The sequence below is a fragment of the Micromys minutus genome, assembly GCF_963924665.1.
Source record: "Micromys minutus genome assembly, chromosome: 10".
In the NCBI taxonomy this organism is placed as follows: domain Eukaryota; kingdom Metazoa; phylum Chordata; class Mammalia; order Rodentia; family Muridae; genus Micromys; species Micromys minutus.
The window spans coordinates 44,520,573-44,538,490 of NC_137979.1; the positions used below are offsets into that span (position 1 = coordinate 44,520,573).

Sequence of the window (17,918 nt, forward strand, 5' to 3'; positions counted from 1 at the left end):
AGCCCATTTTTGTTTTGTTTTGTTTTCCTATTTCAGATGTGCAACTGGGTACCAATGTGAGACAGTCTTCTTCTGGCCCTCCCTCTGAGTGTTCATTGGGTGGTGGGGACTCAGGAGGCTTCTGCCACCTTGAGCAGCAAGGTCAAATATTTTGGAAGCAGTAGGAAAGACTGAAGCCAGACCATAAGAAGCACTACCCAACTCTTGAAGGTGGCCGTGGGAGGGCAGGAAAAGGAAAGACATTGGTGCTTTTAAAGATCTCCCTGGGACCCGTGAGAGCGCTCAGCAGGTAAAGGTAGAGCCAAGCCTGGTGGCCCACACAGTGGAAAGAGAAAACAATACCTGCAAGTTGTCCTTTGACTACTTGCACATGTACACGCATGCCACACACAGAAAATAAATGCAATAAAAAAATTTAACTATTCCTGATTCCAACCCATATCCACTCAAGTGGTCAGATATTTACCAAGCACCAAGAGCTATAAGAAATAGTACAAGCTACTGAATCCACAGACCAAAATGAAGAATACATCATCTTCATGAGGACACTGGCCCGCCACCTGTGTCCTACTCAGGCCTTGGAACATTCCCTTTCTCTAATGTCCCTGGACACAGACAGTTCCTTGCAGGTCTACTACTTGCTGACCCTTTGGCTTTCTGGCCAACCCTGACGTTGGCTTTCACATGTCCCAAGTTATAAAGAAGGAGCTAAAGGTCTCACTGGTAACCCAAGGGCCAGACCTTTACTGTCCTGCGGTGGGAACAGCCCCATGTTGCCCATTCCCCATTCCCACCGGCACACTAACTGCTTTCCAGTGTGCAAGGTCTAGGAAGCCACTCTCATAAACACAGAGAACTGCTTCATGTGCCACTGATCCCACCATGTCCCAACCTGGTGACTGTTGCCACCGGTTTACAGGCTGTCCAACAACCACAGGCTCTTCTAGACACCTGCCAAAAGAAACGGCAGAGTGCGTTCTCTGTCCCCAGCTTTCCAGGCCTTGGAAGGCAGAGGTCAGTTCGAAGCTGACTCTGGCTCTGAACCTAAGGGGGCCACTTCTACCACTTTCCTCTCTCCCAGAGCAAAACCCAGGAGCCCTGAGAGGCTGGCTGGGCCCCAACTGTTCCTTTACAACATACACCCCTCTCTCTTTTCCAGAAAGATTTCTAAAGCCTCCACACAGGGTTTTCTAGGACAAGAAATTCACAGCCAGGATCTGCAGTTTCTATAGAGACCCCAGGATGAGCCTGGCCAGAACCCAAACAGCTAATAAAGTCCCAGGGCACCTGGCCAGAGGCTGGGATAGACAGAGCTCCACAAAGGCCACACTTGGGACAGACACCAAGTTGCAGAAAAGAGAGATGGGAACAAGCCAGCCAGAGGTGGCACAGAGACCGACCAGGTCGTGAGGTGGCTACCCCTGACCTGCAAACCTGGAGCAGAGCTCCTGCCACTCTAGGTGGCCTTAGCTGGCACTTCCTTCGTGGGTTCCCCCTTCACAATTTCAAAGAGGCTGCTGGCTACTCTACTGTTTAGTTGTTTCCATGGTAACACAGTCTCTGGCAAGAAGCCCAAATATTATTACAACCATCCAGAGGATAGAACAAACTCCAAGTGGCTGTCTTTTTGAGCGTATGTAATAGCTACCATGTGTACGTGCTGTCTGGGCTTCCAAAGGTACTTCATGTGACTGCTTTCCTTGTGTGTGTGTGTGTGTGTGTGTGTGTGTGTGTGTGCGCGCGCACGCACGCATCTGTGTCCAGAGACACACAGAGTCAGAAACAAACTCTATTAGAGTAGGATCCTGCCAGGGAATTCAGGATGCTGGGGTAAATCTCCTACACACACACACACACACACACACACACACACACACACACACACGAATATATGTGATCTTCACCCACACACTTCATCTGCAAAGAGATACAAGTTCCTCAGAAGCCACAGGAGCCCCACACAGTTCGTCATTTTTGAGGTTTCACACAAGAGCAGCATCCCAGCTCTCTTTCTAAACTCAGTCCATAAGGGAGGGAGATGGAATGGACAGAAATGTTTGTTGTCTCCCCCGGGAGCAAGAGAGCCTCCCCATTCCCCATTCCCATCCCAAGGGGCCTCAGAAAGCCACCACTGGGGCTGGGGGTGGGGAGAGACACTGATTGGCTCCTCACCTGGTTGCCATGGTTACCGGCAGGGCCCTGTCAGCAGGTGCCAAGAGTGGCTGTAAACAGGAGCTCCTCGTCCCCAGAGCATTCCCTCCCCATTTCCCTGCTCAGGATCAGGACCTGTGGTGTTCCTTCCTGATGCGGAGGTACTGTGGTGCTGGTGCGGAGGAGAGGAAGAGGAATGATGTACTACATCACTAGGGGGACAGTTGGGAGAGACAAAGGGCCTGTGGGAGGAAAAGTCAAAGACACAGGTCCCAAGAAACAGAAAAGGGGATGAGACCATTTGGAACTGGTGTCAGTGGAGCTGGGAAAGAAACCAGTCCCTTCTACATTCCAACAGCCCCTCTATCCCCCACTCCCAGTTTGTAGTCCTTTTTGGCTTTAGTTCCTGGTTCCCAGGGGCCCCAGGCAGGAAAGGGGCTTGGTCAGCACCTAGCACCCAGTCCCTTGTCATTTGGGCTCACCGGTCTCTCCCTAAGTTCCCAGCCTACAGCTGACAGACACCCCACACCTCTCCAATGAACCAGGCGTTTCTTCCAAAGATATTGGCCTCTGACACCACAGAGTGGGGGTCCTGCTGCCCCCAGGGACACCAGCTGTAGCCCTCTGCCTTGCTGGTGCACCAAATCAAACCAAGCCCCAGGCCATGAGAGGTCATTCAAGGTCACATCCTAGCACTTGACTAGTGGAGGTGGATATGATCTTGGAAAGCACCGTTGTACAGTCTTCTCAATTTACAGATGAAAACACTTGGATGTGACTTGCCCAAGGTCACTCAGAAAAACAGGCGATGATCTGACAGCATCTGCCTGCCTCCTAATGTCATAAGCCAGCATCCAGGTGGGCTCTCCTTACTCAGCCGAGGAGCTGAGCATATGGGAAGAAGGATGGAGAGCAATTACTTATGGATCAGGAAGTCCATACTGCGGGCCTGCTAAATGGGAGGCCAAAGGTACCTTACACCACCTCTGCAGTATAGATGGGAAAACTGAGGCACAATGGAATGCAGAGTGAGCCAGAATATAGTGTGTAGACATGAACTTCTAGCACTGGTTTCTCTCCCGGCTTCATAGACCCAGCTCTGCAAGCAACCTTGTGTCTATGTATGGATCAGAAGGTTCTGCATCAGGACATTGAGTCCCTTATCTTTCCCTAACCTTTGACAGTGGTACAGCCCTTAGCATGGAAAAAAAAAAAAATAGAGCCTCTATCTACCACTCAGTTCCTGAAGACAGAATAAAATAATAATAATAATAACAACAACAACAAAGAAAAAATATACACTGGGTGGCAAGATGCATGTATCCAGAGCCAGACACACCCCCTTCATCTCTTACATCCACAGCACGCAGAGCCAGAAAAGCATGGTCATACACACAAGCCAGACAGACACTTGGCCAGACACACATCACCACATACACAGCTAGGCTGGAGCCAGGCTCCTACTCCACAGATGCAGAAATCATTTCCACCAACCCCGTCACATCCCTGCCTGAAACTGGAGCCACAGACATTAACCTTCTATGAACTTCTAGTCCTCTCAGGGTACGTTATAATTTCATCCTTCCAGCAACAAAGGGAGTTCAGCCCCCAGTTCCGCTGTGGGGCCAGAGGCTAAAGGGCTACAGTTGGCATATGACCTCTCATCCACGGCAGGCTTCCCTCCATTCCCATGGCAACAGCTCCATCAACCAAGATCACTCAGGGAGTTACTTTCCCCCTTCCCTGCTCACCTCCCAATACTTTAACTTGAACAGGATCAGGCGACAGCCCGACTGGATCCCGGAGGCTGTTTCCTGCCTCATTCCAAGCACAGTTGTAAGTGCGCAAGCCCCAACCTCAAACCAGGGGAACCCCTGGGAAAACCTCTCCACCAAAATGCTACAACAGAGCTGGCTTTATGCTCCTCCGATTACAGTAATAACACCTTGGAGCAGGGATTTGTGTATGTTGGGGGGGGGTAATGGGTTTCGGGACCAGAAGAACTATAATAAGTCCAGAGTGGGAGGCCCAGGACTGAGAGCTGGCTACAAGAAGCCCCTCCCTCAGCGAGAGGAAGACCAAAGAGAGACTGAGGCAGCCTGGGGGACTGCGGGAGCACAGCTGGGGGGAGACAAAGAGGCAGGGAAAAGTCGAGGTAACACCTGTGCATACTTAAACAAATTTAAATTCACACCTACATACACACCCTTCTCCTCGATCAGGCAACCAGAGCAATTGTGGACAGAGCAGGGAAGTGAGGGATGAAAGAGTAGGGGCTTGCCTAAACGCCCCTGGGAGACAGGAAGGACGCGGGGTGTCTGCAGGCCCAGGGTTCCACAGCTTTCAGAGCTAGCAGCGGCAGGGCTGTTGGGGGGGGGGAGTAGCTCTTCCCCTTTCGCCCCCCGTGGCAGAAGGGCCAGCTCATCAGACCCCGTGGCCACTACTGAAAAGGACAGAGCATGCTAAATCTCTCCTCGCTCCCGTTCTTCTCCGTCCGTCCGTGCTTTCCCCCACGAAGCCTAGGTCAAAGGATCAGGGACCCCAGTGACCGAGTGAGTGGCCACTCCTTCCCTCCCTAGAGCCAAAGTTTGGTGGGGCCCCAGGAAGGAGGTAGGGGAAAAGCTCAGCCGAGGTGGTTCAGGGAGGGGGCGGGGCGCCTCGCACCGGGACGAAAGGGACCTCTGGGGGAGGTGCCCAAGATCCCGACCCCAGTAGTTAGAGCGCCCTCCCTCGGCCGCCAGAGAGCCAAGTCCCCTTCCTCCGGGCCTCAAGTCCTCGCGCGTCTTCTACCACGCTCACTGCCCACTCGGGAGGTGACCCTTGCCCTACTCGAAGGGAGCTGATCGGCCAGGGCCAGCCTACTCCAGCTTGTGGAGACACTCGGGTCAGAGGGAAGAGACCCACCCTAGCGTCCGTCCCCAAAGCCCTCGTGGCCGCCCGGACCCTCCCCCTCGATACCTCGCAAGCAGGGTCTTAGCAGGGGGCTGCTGCACAAAGAGGAGGTGGTCGAGGGAGACTCCAAATCGTTAAGAGGGGGAATCCACTTCGGCCATCTTGGAAGGGAGGAAAGGAAAAAAAAAAAAAAGAGAGAGAGAGAGAGACCGGGAACGGGAGAAAGAAAGGCGGACCGGGCGAGCTTGGACAGCGGCTGGCGGGGCGGGAAGGAGACGCGAGCGGCAGGCCTGGCCGGGGCTCCCGGCTCCCACTGGGGTCTGCAGGTAAAGGTGAACGGGTTCTAGTCGCCAGCCCTAGACGCCTACGAGGTAGCAAGGAGGCAAACACGAGTCGGCGTCCGCTTACCTGGCTCCGGGGTCCGGTGGGTCTCGGGGAGGGGGGGATGGGAGGGAGGGAGGGAAGGGAGGGGAGGGGGACCACAGCCCTGTCGCTCGCTCGGTCGGCGGGAGGGGAGAAACCTATGGTAAGAAAGGAGTTTGTAAGAGCAGCTTGGGGTGGGAGGGAGAGTGGGGAGGGGAGGGGACCAGAGGGGAGGGGAGGGGCCGTGAGTGGGGGGGGACAAAATGGCTTTTTTCCTCCAGACAAGAGTAGGTCCCGCCCACTACTCACCCACGTGACCTCATTCCTTCAGGATGTTTGCAGAGAGGGAAAGAGGAGGGGGAGAGGCTAGCTCAGCTGCTCCCCAGCGCCTTGCGCTGGGCTTCCCCCAAGCCCGGAGGGGACCACCTCTTATCCACACAGACTCTTGAACCCGGAGGAAAGGTCCTGTTGTGTTACCTTCCGTCATGAAACCACCTCCTTTTCCTAAAATAAGTGTGCGCTCCCCCCCCCCCCCCAGCTCACCGACCCTGCGATCCCTACCCTAGCTGGGGAGCTTGGAAAATGGTGAGATGCAGACTGGGCGGAAATGTGTCTCGCAGCACCCGGTGCGTCGCCGCTACCAAAGGGCGCTTGGGCGGGGGACGCGGCACCGCCGGCTACGCGTCCGAGTGAGGTTCACTCACTCCAGCTGAATCTCTTGGGATTCATAAGTGCGTGTGTGACCCCGAGCGTGCCCTCACCGCTCCCCCACCCCACCCGGTTCAGGGTCGTCGCACCTCGCTGGAAGCGCACGGTGGCCGCGGGGCTTGGCTGTGGCCGAGGCTGGCGCGCTCAGCGTGCTCGAGCGGAGAAGAATGGAACGCAGTCCGGGGCGGGGAGAGCAGCCCGAGACACGAACTCGGGCGCCGAGCCAGAGACACAATAACTAGCCGAATTCGAGAGGCCCCGACGCAGTAGGAAGCGAGTAGTCGAGAGAGGACGCGCGCCTTTTCGCCGCCGGTGCGCCTCCCTCGCGGCCGCCGAGGGACGGGCGATAGCGAAGGTGGCGGGTGCCAGCCCACTTCGACTCTCGTCCTCGGCTCCACCCAGCGCTCGCTCCCCAGTCCCCAGCGGCCCCGGGCCCCGGGCAGGGTAGGAAGGAGGGCTGGAAGAGACGGCGCCAAGGAAGCGAATCGATTCTGCGTTACCACAAGAACTGTGGGCCTCATTAGGTCTCTCGATTTCGCTGATTCGTTACTTATGATTTATTGGGGGGTGGCCACTGGTGATTGTCCCTCCAAAGAGCTCGATTATCCAGCCTGAAATGCCTTTAAGCGCCTGGATGGTGGGTTGGTTCCAGTAAGGAACGAATCTTTGTCTTTCCAAGCTAAAGCAGTCCCAAAGTGAGTGCTTTCTTACACTGGTCGGCTTATCAGGGGCCTTGTGAAGGCTGTCTGTCCAGTGACCCCACCAGCTTCGGCTCTCAGCCCGCATAACCGAATGACCGTGTAGAGAAAGGAGATTTCCGTATAGACTGGGTGGTCCAAGTGGGAACTGAAGAGGCCCCGGGAGGATCAGTCACTTGCTTCCCAATCCCTACGTCAAGTACCAAGAGGCTACAGTGGAAAGGGGTCTCGAGTTAGACACGCCCACTGTCATCAGGGCCCGTGTGTCCCGGCATCTTGAACTCGGCTGGAGCAAACACAAATGCTCGACAGGGATCCAAGGGCTGCGCCTGGCGGGTTACCATTGCTTATTGGGGTGGATATCCACTTGCTCCTCAAACATCAAGCATTGTTTTTAGGCACAGAGGCTTTGCCCGTGAGGGCAAGCCTGAAAAGACTCTTCTCCATTCGTGTTTGAAGCGCCAGGTGCTTCTCTAGGCTTGTGTGAGTCTGCAAACATGGGAGAGGGAGTCCAGTGAGACCTCCTTTGAGCCAAATGTCTAGAGAGCTGATGGAAAGAGTCCTTTGCACATCCTCCCCCTTCCCACCTCCAATGTGCTGTGCAAATACGACGAGTTCTTATTTCCCACCAGGTTTGTACCTCACCCTGTCCTCTGACTGATTGACACTCGTGGTGAGCACGATCAATCATAACAGAGGTTCTCTTTTTCTCTCAGGGCAGGACTCTTGCCCTCCTCCCCTGCTTATGTCTGCTTAGGTCCCCTCATTGTATGCCTTCCTCTGTAGATTACAGAGATCACTGGCTTCTCCTTCAGCTATCTCTTTTATCCCTCGCTTTGTCCCTGTGGTTTTTTTCCCTCACTGTTTCCATTCGGACAGATGTCCCATTTCAAGTTGATATCATCCACTGATGCCGACAATAAAAAGCCGTCCAACCTCCACAGCGAAATTATTCTTAATCCAAGGAAGAATGCATTGTTAAATATGGCAGTGAGACAGGAACCTAGCGTTGGTTGTTTAGTCATAGTGATTGGGAGAAAGAACGGTGAGAGGTGGGAGACCAGGTAATTGGCCACAAACGAATTCTTTAATACAGTGACCCTCTGGCTTAGTTTATCACAATTATCACTTCTGGTACATCGATACAGAATTTGCCTCTTGAGCATTTGCGATTTAAAAAGGGCGTACTCAAAAGTACTAACCGTCCCTGGGTGGGCTCGAACCACCAACCTTTCGGTTAACAGCCGAACGCGCTAACCGATTGCGCCACAGAGACAGTGACAGTTGTTTGCAAGGCAGAACGCTGAGTCAATAGGAGTGAGCCCGATGTGGCGCAACACCAGCCACAACGCAAGCGGTTACAGCGGCTTAGAGATGCTGCGAAACGATCAAAGAACAGCGAATCGTGGCTGCGGCGGAGGGAACGGGGGTTGTGCTCGGGAGGGAAAGGCGAGGGACACACACGTCCCACCTGGCTTGCCCAGGAGCCGTTGGCCCAGGCTATCCTCGGTCATTGTCTGGTATGTGGCACAGAACGTTCCTTTGTAGAGTGAACAGAGATTTAGGGCCAGCAGGGATTGGGGGTGAGGAACTCCAAAAGCTAAACAACCTGTAGCCCACTCCCACTCTAGAACCCTCTCAGCACGAACCCTCAGCGCGGTCTTCCCATTCTGCAAAGAATGGGCGCCATCGGTATACACGGTGCCAATAGGTATTCGCAAAAAAAAAAAAAAATCTCGGTAAACAGTAGGGATTTGTGAATGAATACATGAAGTCAGCTAGCTTGAGTAAAATGCCTAACTCCTCCAGCACCACAGTAAACCCCAGGTCACCCACTCCGCTACAGCCCCAGCCCTACAAGGCCCGGTCCCCAAGCCCACGTGTTGCAAACTCCGCCCCTAGGCGGGACGGCTCGGAGTCCCGGTCCTCCAAGATCCCAACATGCCCCGGACCGCAGGCTCTTCCGCACTCACAGTGACTTTTCACTTTCCGCTTCCCATACCTCCGTTTTGGTGTCTCAACCTAACTATGCATATTTGTGACTGACGGGATGGCTATCCAATAGAAAGCTGAACTAGTCAACCCGAGTTGGCCCGCCAGCCAATGGGGAGGACTCTGCAAGAGCGCCGGCCCTGAGAGAACCAGAGCCGGTTTGTGAGCAACGCAGTGGAGATCGGGCTCCTACTACAGCGCAATCATGGTGAGACTGGGGACTAAGGGAAGGAATCTGGGATGGGAACTGAAAGCATGAACGGGTAAGGCTTGGGTTTGGGACGGAGAGCGCCTGGTGGTGAGTAAAATGCACCTGGGAGGGCCGTACGGATGAGTGCGGTTCTTCGGTGCTCCACCGGGCCCGACTCTGGGCTGGAGCTCCTGGCGTCCTGGCGCCTCTGGAGTGGAGGGAACGGGTATATGAGCTTTGGGATCTAGGACTAAGCTGAAGGTTATGGCCGCACTTAGCTCCACGAACTGACCTCTTTGGTTTTTTTTTTTTTTTTTTTTTTTGCCCCTAGTCTATTATGTCCTATAATGGAGGGGCCGTCATGGCCATGAAGGGAAAGAACTGTGTGGCCATCGCTGCAGACAGGCGTTTCGGGATCCAGGCCCAGATGGTGACCACAGACTTCCAGAAGATCTTTCCTATGGGTGACAGGCTCTACATAGGCCTGGCCGGCCTGGCCACTGACGTCCAGACAGTGTAAGTGCCCTATACTTCAGCCCCACCTTCACCTACGTGTCTTCGTTGAGCAGGCTGTCTTGAGCCCGATGCCAACCATCCGCCAAAAGCCACGATTGAGTGCAGGACTCAGATGAACACCACTGTGATACAGGGATGGGTCTTAACCTTCGTTTTCTGGCATTACTCTGTGCTCGGGCTCTAAGAGGAGAAGCATTTTTGTTAGGATGTTCCTTAATCACCGTGTTGATATCACTCACTGGTAGCTGTCTCATTGTGCAACTGAAAAAAATTGAGTCTTTCGTTCAAGATGCACAGTAATGAATGTCAGTTAGCATCCCAGTGTAGGTCTTTCTAAAGTGAAAGACTGTGGGCACTCCGTAAAGCGGTAGGTCTGGAAAAGCAGACGTTCAGAATGATAACCATCCATGATGGATTTTAACTGCCCACTTAACTTACCTAGTTGACAGTGGTTATGTGGTTTGAGTGACAGGGGAATCAGGGAGGGGAAACGGGTTGTTGTTTATGATGGTCCTAGTGTGTCGGTTCTGATTACTGTGGTTGGTGGTGGGAAAGTAAGTGTGGGCTTTTTAAACACAAAGTTCATTGATTATTATTTTACTTATTTTTGTTTTGTGTGTCTGTGCAACACATGTGTGCAGTGCCTGCAGAGGGTAGAAGAGATTGCTGGACAGCACCCCACACACACAACCCTCATGCCCGAGCTTGAGTTCTGAGTGGTTGTGAGCCTTTGTTGTGTTTGTATGCCCAGGTTCCACAGCATGTGTGTGGAGGTCAGAGGACAACTCGCAGGAGTTGGTTCTGCCTTTCCATGTGGGTTCCAAGGCATTGAACTGGTCAGTCCCAGGCATTGAGCTGCTCAGCCTTGGTGTAGTGTTATTACCCGCCGACCCATCTCACTGTCTCAGGATGGGACGTTGTGAGTCATTGCCAAAGAAAGATTCATTCATCAAATCACTGAACATTGAGGTCAAGAGTCAAGTCTTCCCCTGACCCCCAACCGTGGTAGTAGAAAATGAAACCAGGATTTTGAATGCTTAAGCATATGATACACTGTTGAACTACATCCTCCAGCCCAAGCCCCCATGTCCTACATCATCATCAAAAGATTTATTTTATTTTATATGTTTGCCCACCTTGTCTGGGCACCAACTGCATGTTGTACCCCAAGGAGGCCAGCAGGGGGTGTTGAATTGCCCAGAACTGTAGTTGTGAGCTGCTTTCTGGGTGCTGGGAATTGAGCCTGGGTCCTGTGCTCTTTCTTACCCATTGAGCCATTTTCCCAGTGCCTTTTTATTTTTGAAGTGTAATACAGTCCACCCTGAAGGTTATGGGGTCCAATCCAATGAAGGTTCTGCATCAGATTGAACTAGCTTGAATGGAAACTACTCGGCCAGAATGGGGCTGTGGTTCAGTGGTAGAGTGAATGGTTAGCATGTCCAAGGCCCTGGGTTCAATGTATAGCTAGCATTGGGGAAAGAAAGAAAGATAGTCATGATGGCTTATGCTTATAAGCCCAGCATTAGGGAGCTTGAGGCAGGAGACCGATACCTGACTTTAAGGTCAGCTGTGTTACCAAGCCGAGGTTAGCCTGGGCTACAGAGCTGAGGTGGTAGACTGAATTCAGAGGAAAAGATCCATGTACACTGAACATGCTCAGAATTGTCTTGTCATTATTCCCCACACTAGGGTAGAAGAGCCGTGCCGTGGTGTTTACATTGGTTTTAGCACACAGTCACACAGTCACTGAGGGGTGTTTGAAAACCCAGTACATAGTTATGCATTAAAAAGTGACTTAGATGGGGCTGGAGAGACAGCTCACCAGTTAAGAGCACTGACTGCTCTTCCAGAGGTCCTGAGTTCAATTCCCAGTAACCACATGGTGTCTCACAGCCATCTGTAATGGGATCTGATGCCCTCTTCTTGCATGGAGAAATACATGCAGTTAAAGCACTTAAACACACAAAATCTTTTTTTTTTTTTTTTTTTTTAATGTGATTTGGAAATAACAGCACTTCCTATAAGAAACCATCCCTGCTGGGCTTGGGGTCTGTGGGGGTCCTGGAACCAGTCTGTGATTATTGAGGGAACACACTAACATCCAGTCTAGTGCTTGGCTCTGTCACTTCCAGGATATTCTTATTATGACTGTGTTGTGACTGAAACCCAGCAGGGCTGTGACGAGCAAGATGATAATTTTCTAATGCCAATTTCGAGGAGCTAAGACAAACCCCTCAAAGGGGTAGGGTCTTGAAGTTATACCATAGGTCTGGAGAGGCCTTGGTGGCATGCGGAGTCTAGAGGAGCAGAGTCTAGAGGGAGAGTATGGGGATGGGGTGGGTTGTGAGCTGTACCTAGAAAAGGAGAGGAAAGGGAAGGCTACATGGCTTAGTGGGTAAAAGTGCTTGTGGCCAAACCAAGTGACCTGAGTTCAATCCCTAGAATCCAGATGGTGAAATCTGGATACTGACTCCTACAAGTGTCTCTCTGACCTACACATGTACAGCATGCTGCAAGCGTGTGTGCGCACACTCTAAATAAAATAACAACAATCAGAAGAAGGGGGAGAACAGGTTGGGTTAGGATTTCCTGGAGCATGAAGCCTCAGCAGCACCAGGTGGTACCATGGGAAGAGATGGGAGGGAAGCTTGTCAGACATCGTGCAGAGTCTCCAGAATACAGAACGGCCCAGGCTCGCTCAGTCTCTGGCAGCCTCCTTTACTGAGGCCGTCTGCAGTCTTCTCACTAGGTTTGCCTACTTACTGTGCGCAGCAACCCGTGGTTCATTAGACTTCGGTTTCCTTACCTCTAAGAGATGAGATGAAATTCACCCCCAAGACTCTTCGCTCCTGTGTCTTGGGGAGCCCTGTTTTGCTCAGTAGGTATGGCATTGGTTGGTTCTATGCAGGGTCTGTCCCAGAACTCTGAGGTGGCCGTCCTTCGTAGGCACCTTCTCATCAGTGAGCACCTGCTCAGGTGTTCCTTGTAGGGACAGAAATCGTATGTCTCCATGTGTCACTCCTGATTGCCACAGGTTGAAGACTAGAGGACTTTTAGCAATGACTCACTGTTCTCCTACCCCAGTGCTCAGCGCCTCAAGTTCCGGCTGAACCTGTACGAGCTGAAGGAAGGTCGGCAGATCAAGCCTTACACCCTCATGAGCATGGTGGCCAACCTCTTGTATGAGAAACGGTGAGTGGAGACAAAGCCCGGGCACCCACGGGGCACAGAGGCGTGGTCAACCCAGTGGTGTGGAGGATGCTGTGGGGGGGAGTTGCTCCGTGGCTCCCTGCTTTCCTTTACTTCTCATCTGACTGTCCTTCTGTCCCTCCCTCATCCCCGCCTGGCCTGGCTGGCCTGCAACTCCTCAAAAACGCCAGCCTGGGCCCTGAGGTTGTGGTGTTGTTCTCGCCTCTGCCTCACAAATACTGGCTCACAGGATCTGCCCTCCTGTTCCTTATTTTCGGCACACAGACCTTATTTGATGCTCTGAGTTCCCTGGGCCTGTCTCACAACCAGATAGGAGCAAGAGGACTGACATCAGAATTCAGAGAGCTATGAACTCCTTTGGAGCCCCACCAAAGGGTTCTGGACTCTCGAAGCAATGTTGGGCTTTTCTCCCCGCATTCATTTTTGCTTTATTTATTTCATTCAGTGTGCATGGGTGTGCGCTATGTATCCACAACGCACACAGAAAGAGGGAGTTGTCCCTGTAACTGGAGTCATAGGCAGTTAGAAGCCTCCATGTGGGTGCTGGGACCCAGGTCTCTTCTCCAGTGTGGTAGTTTTTATTACTAATGGTACACACCGCAGCTGGGGTGAGCTGAAGGGAGGCCCCGCAGGATGTGAACTGAAATGCGTGTTGTTGTTTTCTGTCTCTCGACCCTTTAGTTTGAAGTCAGTGTAGGTTTTATAGAAAGGTTATTGACATAAATAGAAATGGGGTCAGGGTTGGAGAGGTGGCTTAGCGTTAAGAGCAGGTGCTGCTCTTGCAGAGTTTGATGCCCATGGTGGCTCACAGACATCTGTGATGGGATCTGACTGCCTCTTCTGTTGTGCGTGAAGACAGAGCACTCATGCATGAAATACATGAATGAATAAATAAATTATTTAAAAAAAAAACATTCTTGGGGTTGGACAAATGGTTCAACAGTTAAGAGTTGTTATTCTTATAATGGACCCAGGATTGATTCCTAACACCCACAGGACAGCACATAACAGTCTGACTCCAGTTGTAGGAGATCTGATGCCCTCTTCTGGCCTCTGGGGACACTACACATGTGGTGCACAGACATGCATGTGGGCAAAACATAAAAATTAAACATTTCATCTTCTTTCCTTTTTTCCCCCCTTTCTTTGGGTTTTGAGATAGTGGGGTTTTTTTTGTTTGTTTGTTTTTGTTTTTGTTTTTTTTTTTTGTGTGTGTGTGTGTGTGTAACAGACCTTGGCTGTCCTGAAACTTGCTCTGTAGACCAGTCTGGCCTCGAACACAACACAGATCTGCTTGTCTCTGCTTCCCAAGTGCTGAGTTTAAAGGTGTGTGCCATCCCCTCAACTTTAATTTTTAATAAAAGAAACAGCTTTGCATCAAAGTATCCTATTTAACCAGGGCATGGGGGCATGCACCTGTCATCAGAGCACTGGGTAGTTAGAGGCAGGAGGATGCAGAGTTCAAAGCCAGCCACATGGAAAGTTGGAGGCTGGCCACCTGGCTCCTTCAGAGCCTGTCTAGGGCAGAGAAGCATTTGTCTGATCCCTTCTTCCACTGTCACACTCTCCTCTCGTTCTGACCCCTCTTGGCTCATGGGTGAGCCTAGGCCTCCTACAGACTGGACAAGTGTGCCTTAGCCTCCATCAGACTCCCTTAGCCTCCATCAGAAAAAAACAAACCTTTTTTTCCCTTTAAGTATTTATTTTGTGGGGATGTGGGTTAAGTTTAGGACATCATACCTTCTGGGCAAATGCTTTACCGTTGAGGTTCATATTCAGTCATAAATAATTTTCATAGTGTTATTACTGAAGACCATGCCCTGAGTAATCCTGCTAGCTGGGTGTGATCCCCTAGAACCACATGGTGCGAGGACAGCCAGTTTATGCAAAGTTGTCCTTAGAGCTACACACACACACACACACACACACACACACACACACATACACACTGACCTCTATGTAGCACATATAAACATCTGCATGCATACACTCAAATTGTAAAAAGTGCTACAAGCCAAGGAGATATGTGAACAGTTCCTGCTGAGAAACTGGCCATTTGTTTGATTTGCTTTGAGACAGGTCTCTGTGTAGCTCTGGCTGAACTAGAAATCACTACATAGGCCAGGCTAACCTCAAACTCAGATACTCCTGCCTCCCCACGCCCAGCTTGGACTTGGACATCAGGGTCCCTGGGAGTTTTGTTTGGATTCCAGGTTGGTGTCCAGCATGGTCTCCCTGCTTCTTGAATACCAGGATTACAAATGTGGGCCACCATATCCAACTGATTTTTAGTTTTTTAAAATTGTTTTTGCAATACTGGAGCTCAAAGGCAGGAGCCACACCCTAGCCTGGTCTCAGATCCTTATTCTAAAGAAGTAGAAGTGTAAACTGAGTGTAGTCCTGGTAGGATTTGGATCGGTAAGGAGGTGAAGGGAGGGAAGACCAGGAGGGCGAGAGGTCAGAGAGGAAGGTGAGCACACCTTAACATTGCCAGATGCCAGGAGAGGGGGGAGGGGTTGCACAAGCTGGCCACAAGGGACATGTCCATGCCCGTTTCTGCACTGCTCCTTCCTTAGCCTCCCTTGTCTGAACTTGTGAAACTCTGGACTCTCTCACCCCGGCCGCAGGTTCGGTCCCTACTACACAGAGCCTGTCATTGCTGGCTTGGACCCAAAGACCTTTAAGCCCTTCATTTGCTCTCTGGACCTCATTGGCTGTCCCATGGTGACTGATGACTTCGTAGTCAGTGGTACCTGCTCCGAACAAATGTATGGGATGTGTGAGTCTCTCTGGGAGCCCAACATGGTAAGTTGTCGACAGCAAGGCTAGCCTCTGTACCCACACCATCAGAGACAAAGGTGTTTGTGCAGCAGTCAATGGAGAGGAAGGCGTGGCATGCGAGCAGGTCACAGCTGCTGCTCCATTGGAGAGCTCCATCTGGGCAGGCTGGCAGTGAGAACAGCCTTTCTACCCACCCTGGTCACGTGTTGACTAAAGGGTCTTACTGGATTTCCAGGTTCCTTCCCTGTGTCAGGCAGCACCAGAGTGAGCCTGGAGCTTGGTGGTCTGAATTAGAAAGTATTATTTTTTAGTAGCCCTGGCTGTCCTGGAACTCACTCTGTAGACCAGGCTGACCTCGAACTTAGAGATCCGCCTGCCTCTGCCTCCCAAGTGCTGGGATTAAAGATGTGCACCACCACTGCCTGGCTTTTTTGTTAATGTTGGTGTTTTTCAAGACAGGGTTTCTCTGTGTAATCTTGGCTTCCCTGGAACTCTCTGTAGACTGGGCTGAGCCTTGAACTCGGGTCTTCCTGCTTCTGCTTCCCAAGTGCTGAGTAGAAACCCATTCTTGCATAAGTGAACCAACCTTGTTGTACCTCTGTTTACCTCATATGTGAATGGAAACATTCCTCAGGCAAGGCACTGAGGAAAGTCCATGAAAACATTAGAGGTACACTTCATAGCTTAGGGGAAGCCAGGTACAAAGTGATTACAAGGGTTTACTACCATTAATAAGGCAGACATTAAAATGCCTGCTTAGAGGAGGAAGAGGAAAAGGCTGGCCCCGGGCAGGCAGAACAGCCTGTCCTGGGTACAGTGGGGTCAGAAATGTCCAGTCTCCTGAGAGCGCCTGTAGTGTGGGGGATGCAGGTGAAATGAGGCTGGAGAAGGGGAGGGGACCCTGAAAAAAAAAATCCCATATTTAAATGCTTTCCTTAGGTGGCAGGAACCTGAAGGACCCCAGCTACAGCTGGTATGTCGAGCTGGTCCTGACTGGGGACAGGAAGGCAGCCAGAGTCAAGGTGGAGAATTCAGGAGAAGGGGCAGTTTTGAGGGGTGGGTTTCTAAGATTGGGTGGGCTGGGTTTTGAGGTACCTGTGGGACATGTGGATGGTCTCGGGCTGCTGAGAAGTGGGCCAGAACCAAATGAAGATATCTGCACTTTACAAAGGGGGAATGGAGGCTCCACAACAGGATGTGACTATGATACTTACTCAATATCACACTTTCAGGTTTGAAGTCTCTTCTTTGTCCTGTTTCTTCCCAAGGAAGGAGCTGAGAGGTTCCTATATCCAAGGAACCGTCTCTCCAAGCATGACAGGGCTTAGAGCAGAGCAGCTAGAGTCTAGAAAAGAGAGTTGAGGAGCCAGAACACGTCCCAGGTCTGAATGCTCTACTCTGTTGGCAGGATCCAGAACACCTGTTTGAAACCATTTCTCAGGCCATGCTGAACGCTGTGGACCGTGATGCCGTATCGGGCATGGGTGTCATTGTCCACATCATGTGAGTATAGGTTGGGAGAACTCTGTAAATACTTCTCAGATAGTGTCGCCTCCTTCCCTGCAGCATATTGCCTACCCTCAGGTGTGAGATCAAAGAGGTGTCACAGGAAGCAGAGCCTGGTGACTGCATCCAGGTGGAGGGGCATTTGTATTCTCAGCACTGGGGAGGCTGAGGCAAGAGGGTTTGAGGAAGACAGGGACAGTAGGCCTAGAACAGGAGAGCTAACGTTTACTAAGGTAGGCAGCTGGGTGCTGCTCAGACTCTCCAGGCCTCAGGTGACACTCTGTGACTGGGTCTCCTCACAGTGGACATTTCTTTCCTTCCCTAACAGTGTCCCCAAAGTTTCAGGGATGATCATGGGCAACAACTTCCTGCAGACTGAGTGGCTGTGGTTCCCTATCCTCCCTGCACCCTCTAGTCTGCAGCCCAGCCCAGTGTCCAGCCAGACCTGAGGTGCATACTGCACTCTCCCTGTAGGAGGCCATCACCAGGGCCCCAAGTGTCTCCTTTCCTCTTGGCCCTGCTTAGTGACCGTGAAAAGCAAAATTGAGCGATCCAAGGTTTTTGTGACCTCTGCAGTGAGACCAGGTGCTTGTGAAAGCACTTGCTCTGTAGGCCTGGGGGTCCCCACTCATTGGAGGGTGTCTCAGTCTAGCCCCAACCATCTCTGGAGCAAAGCTCCCTGCCCTTGCCCTCATAACGGTCACTAGGCAGCCTTTTCCTTCCTTACAGCTGAGGGTCAGAGGGAGGCAGGCAGGAGAGACAGTCGACATGACTCTATGTGATTTTTCTCTCTTGACAGTGAAAAAGACAAGATCACCACCAGGACACTGAAGGCCAGGATGGACTAACCTGTGCTCTGGTCTCGTCTCCCTTTTGTTGTTTCTCTTTTTAATAAAATTGTGTTTCTTTCA

The 17,918-nt window shown here is 51.8% G+C and overlaps 1 protein-coding gene across 1 annotated transcript; it reads left to right on the plus strand.

Annotated features, from left to right (window-relative positions):
- Positions 1-8,888: 8,888 nt before the first annotated feature.
- On the plus strand, positions 8,889-17,918 carry PSMB3 (proteasome 20S subunit beta 3). Its single transcript, XM_080922818.1, has 6 exons — positions 8,889-9,012; positions 9,326-9,510; positions 12,595-12,702; positions 15,348-15,525; positions 16,910-17,004; positions 17,807-17,918. The coding sequence occupies exons 1-6, from the start codon at positions 9,010-9,012 to the stop codon at positions 17,853-17,855; spliced, it is 618 nt and encodes a 205-aa protein (XP_080778944.1). The 5' UTR covers positions 8,889-9,009; the 3' UTR covers positions 17,856-17,918.

What these genes read in the sequence shown, in the direction of transcription:
- PSMB3 (XM_080922818.1), top strand. An exon ending in AACCTCTTGTATGAGAAACG is followed by an intron (nt 12,703 to 15,347) that starts GTGAGTGGAGAC and finishes CCCCGGCCGCAG; the next exon opens with GTTCGGTCCCTACTACACAG. An exon ending in CTCTCTGGGAGCCCAACATG is followed by an intron (nt 15,526 to 16,909) that starts GTAAGTTGTCGA and finishes CTCTGTTGGCAG; the next exon opens with GATCCAGAACACCTGTTTGA.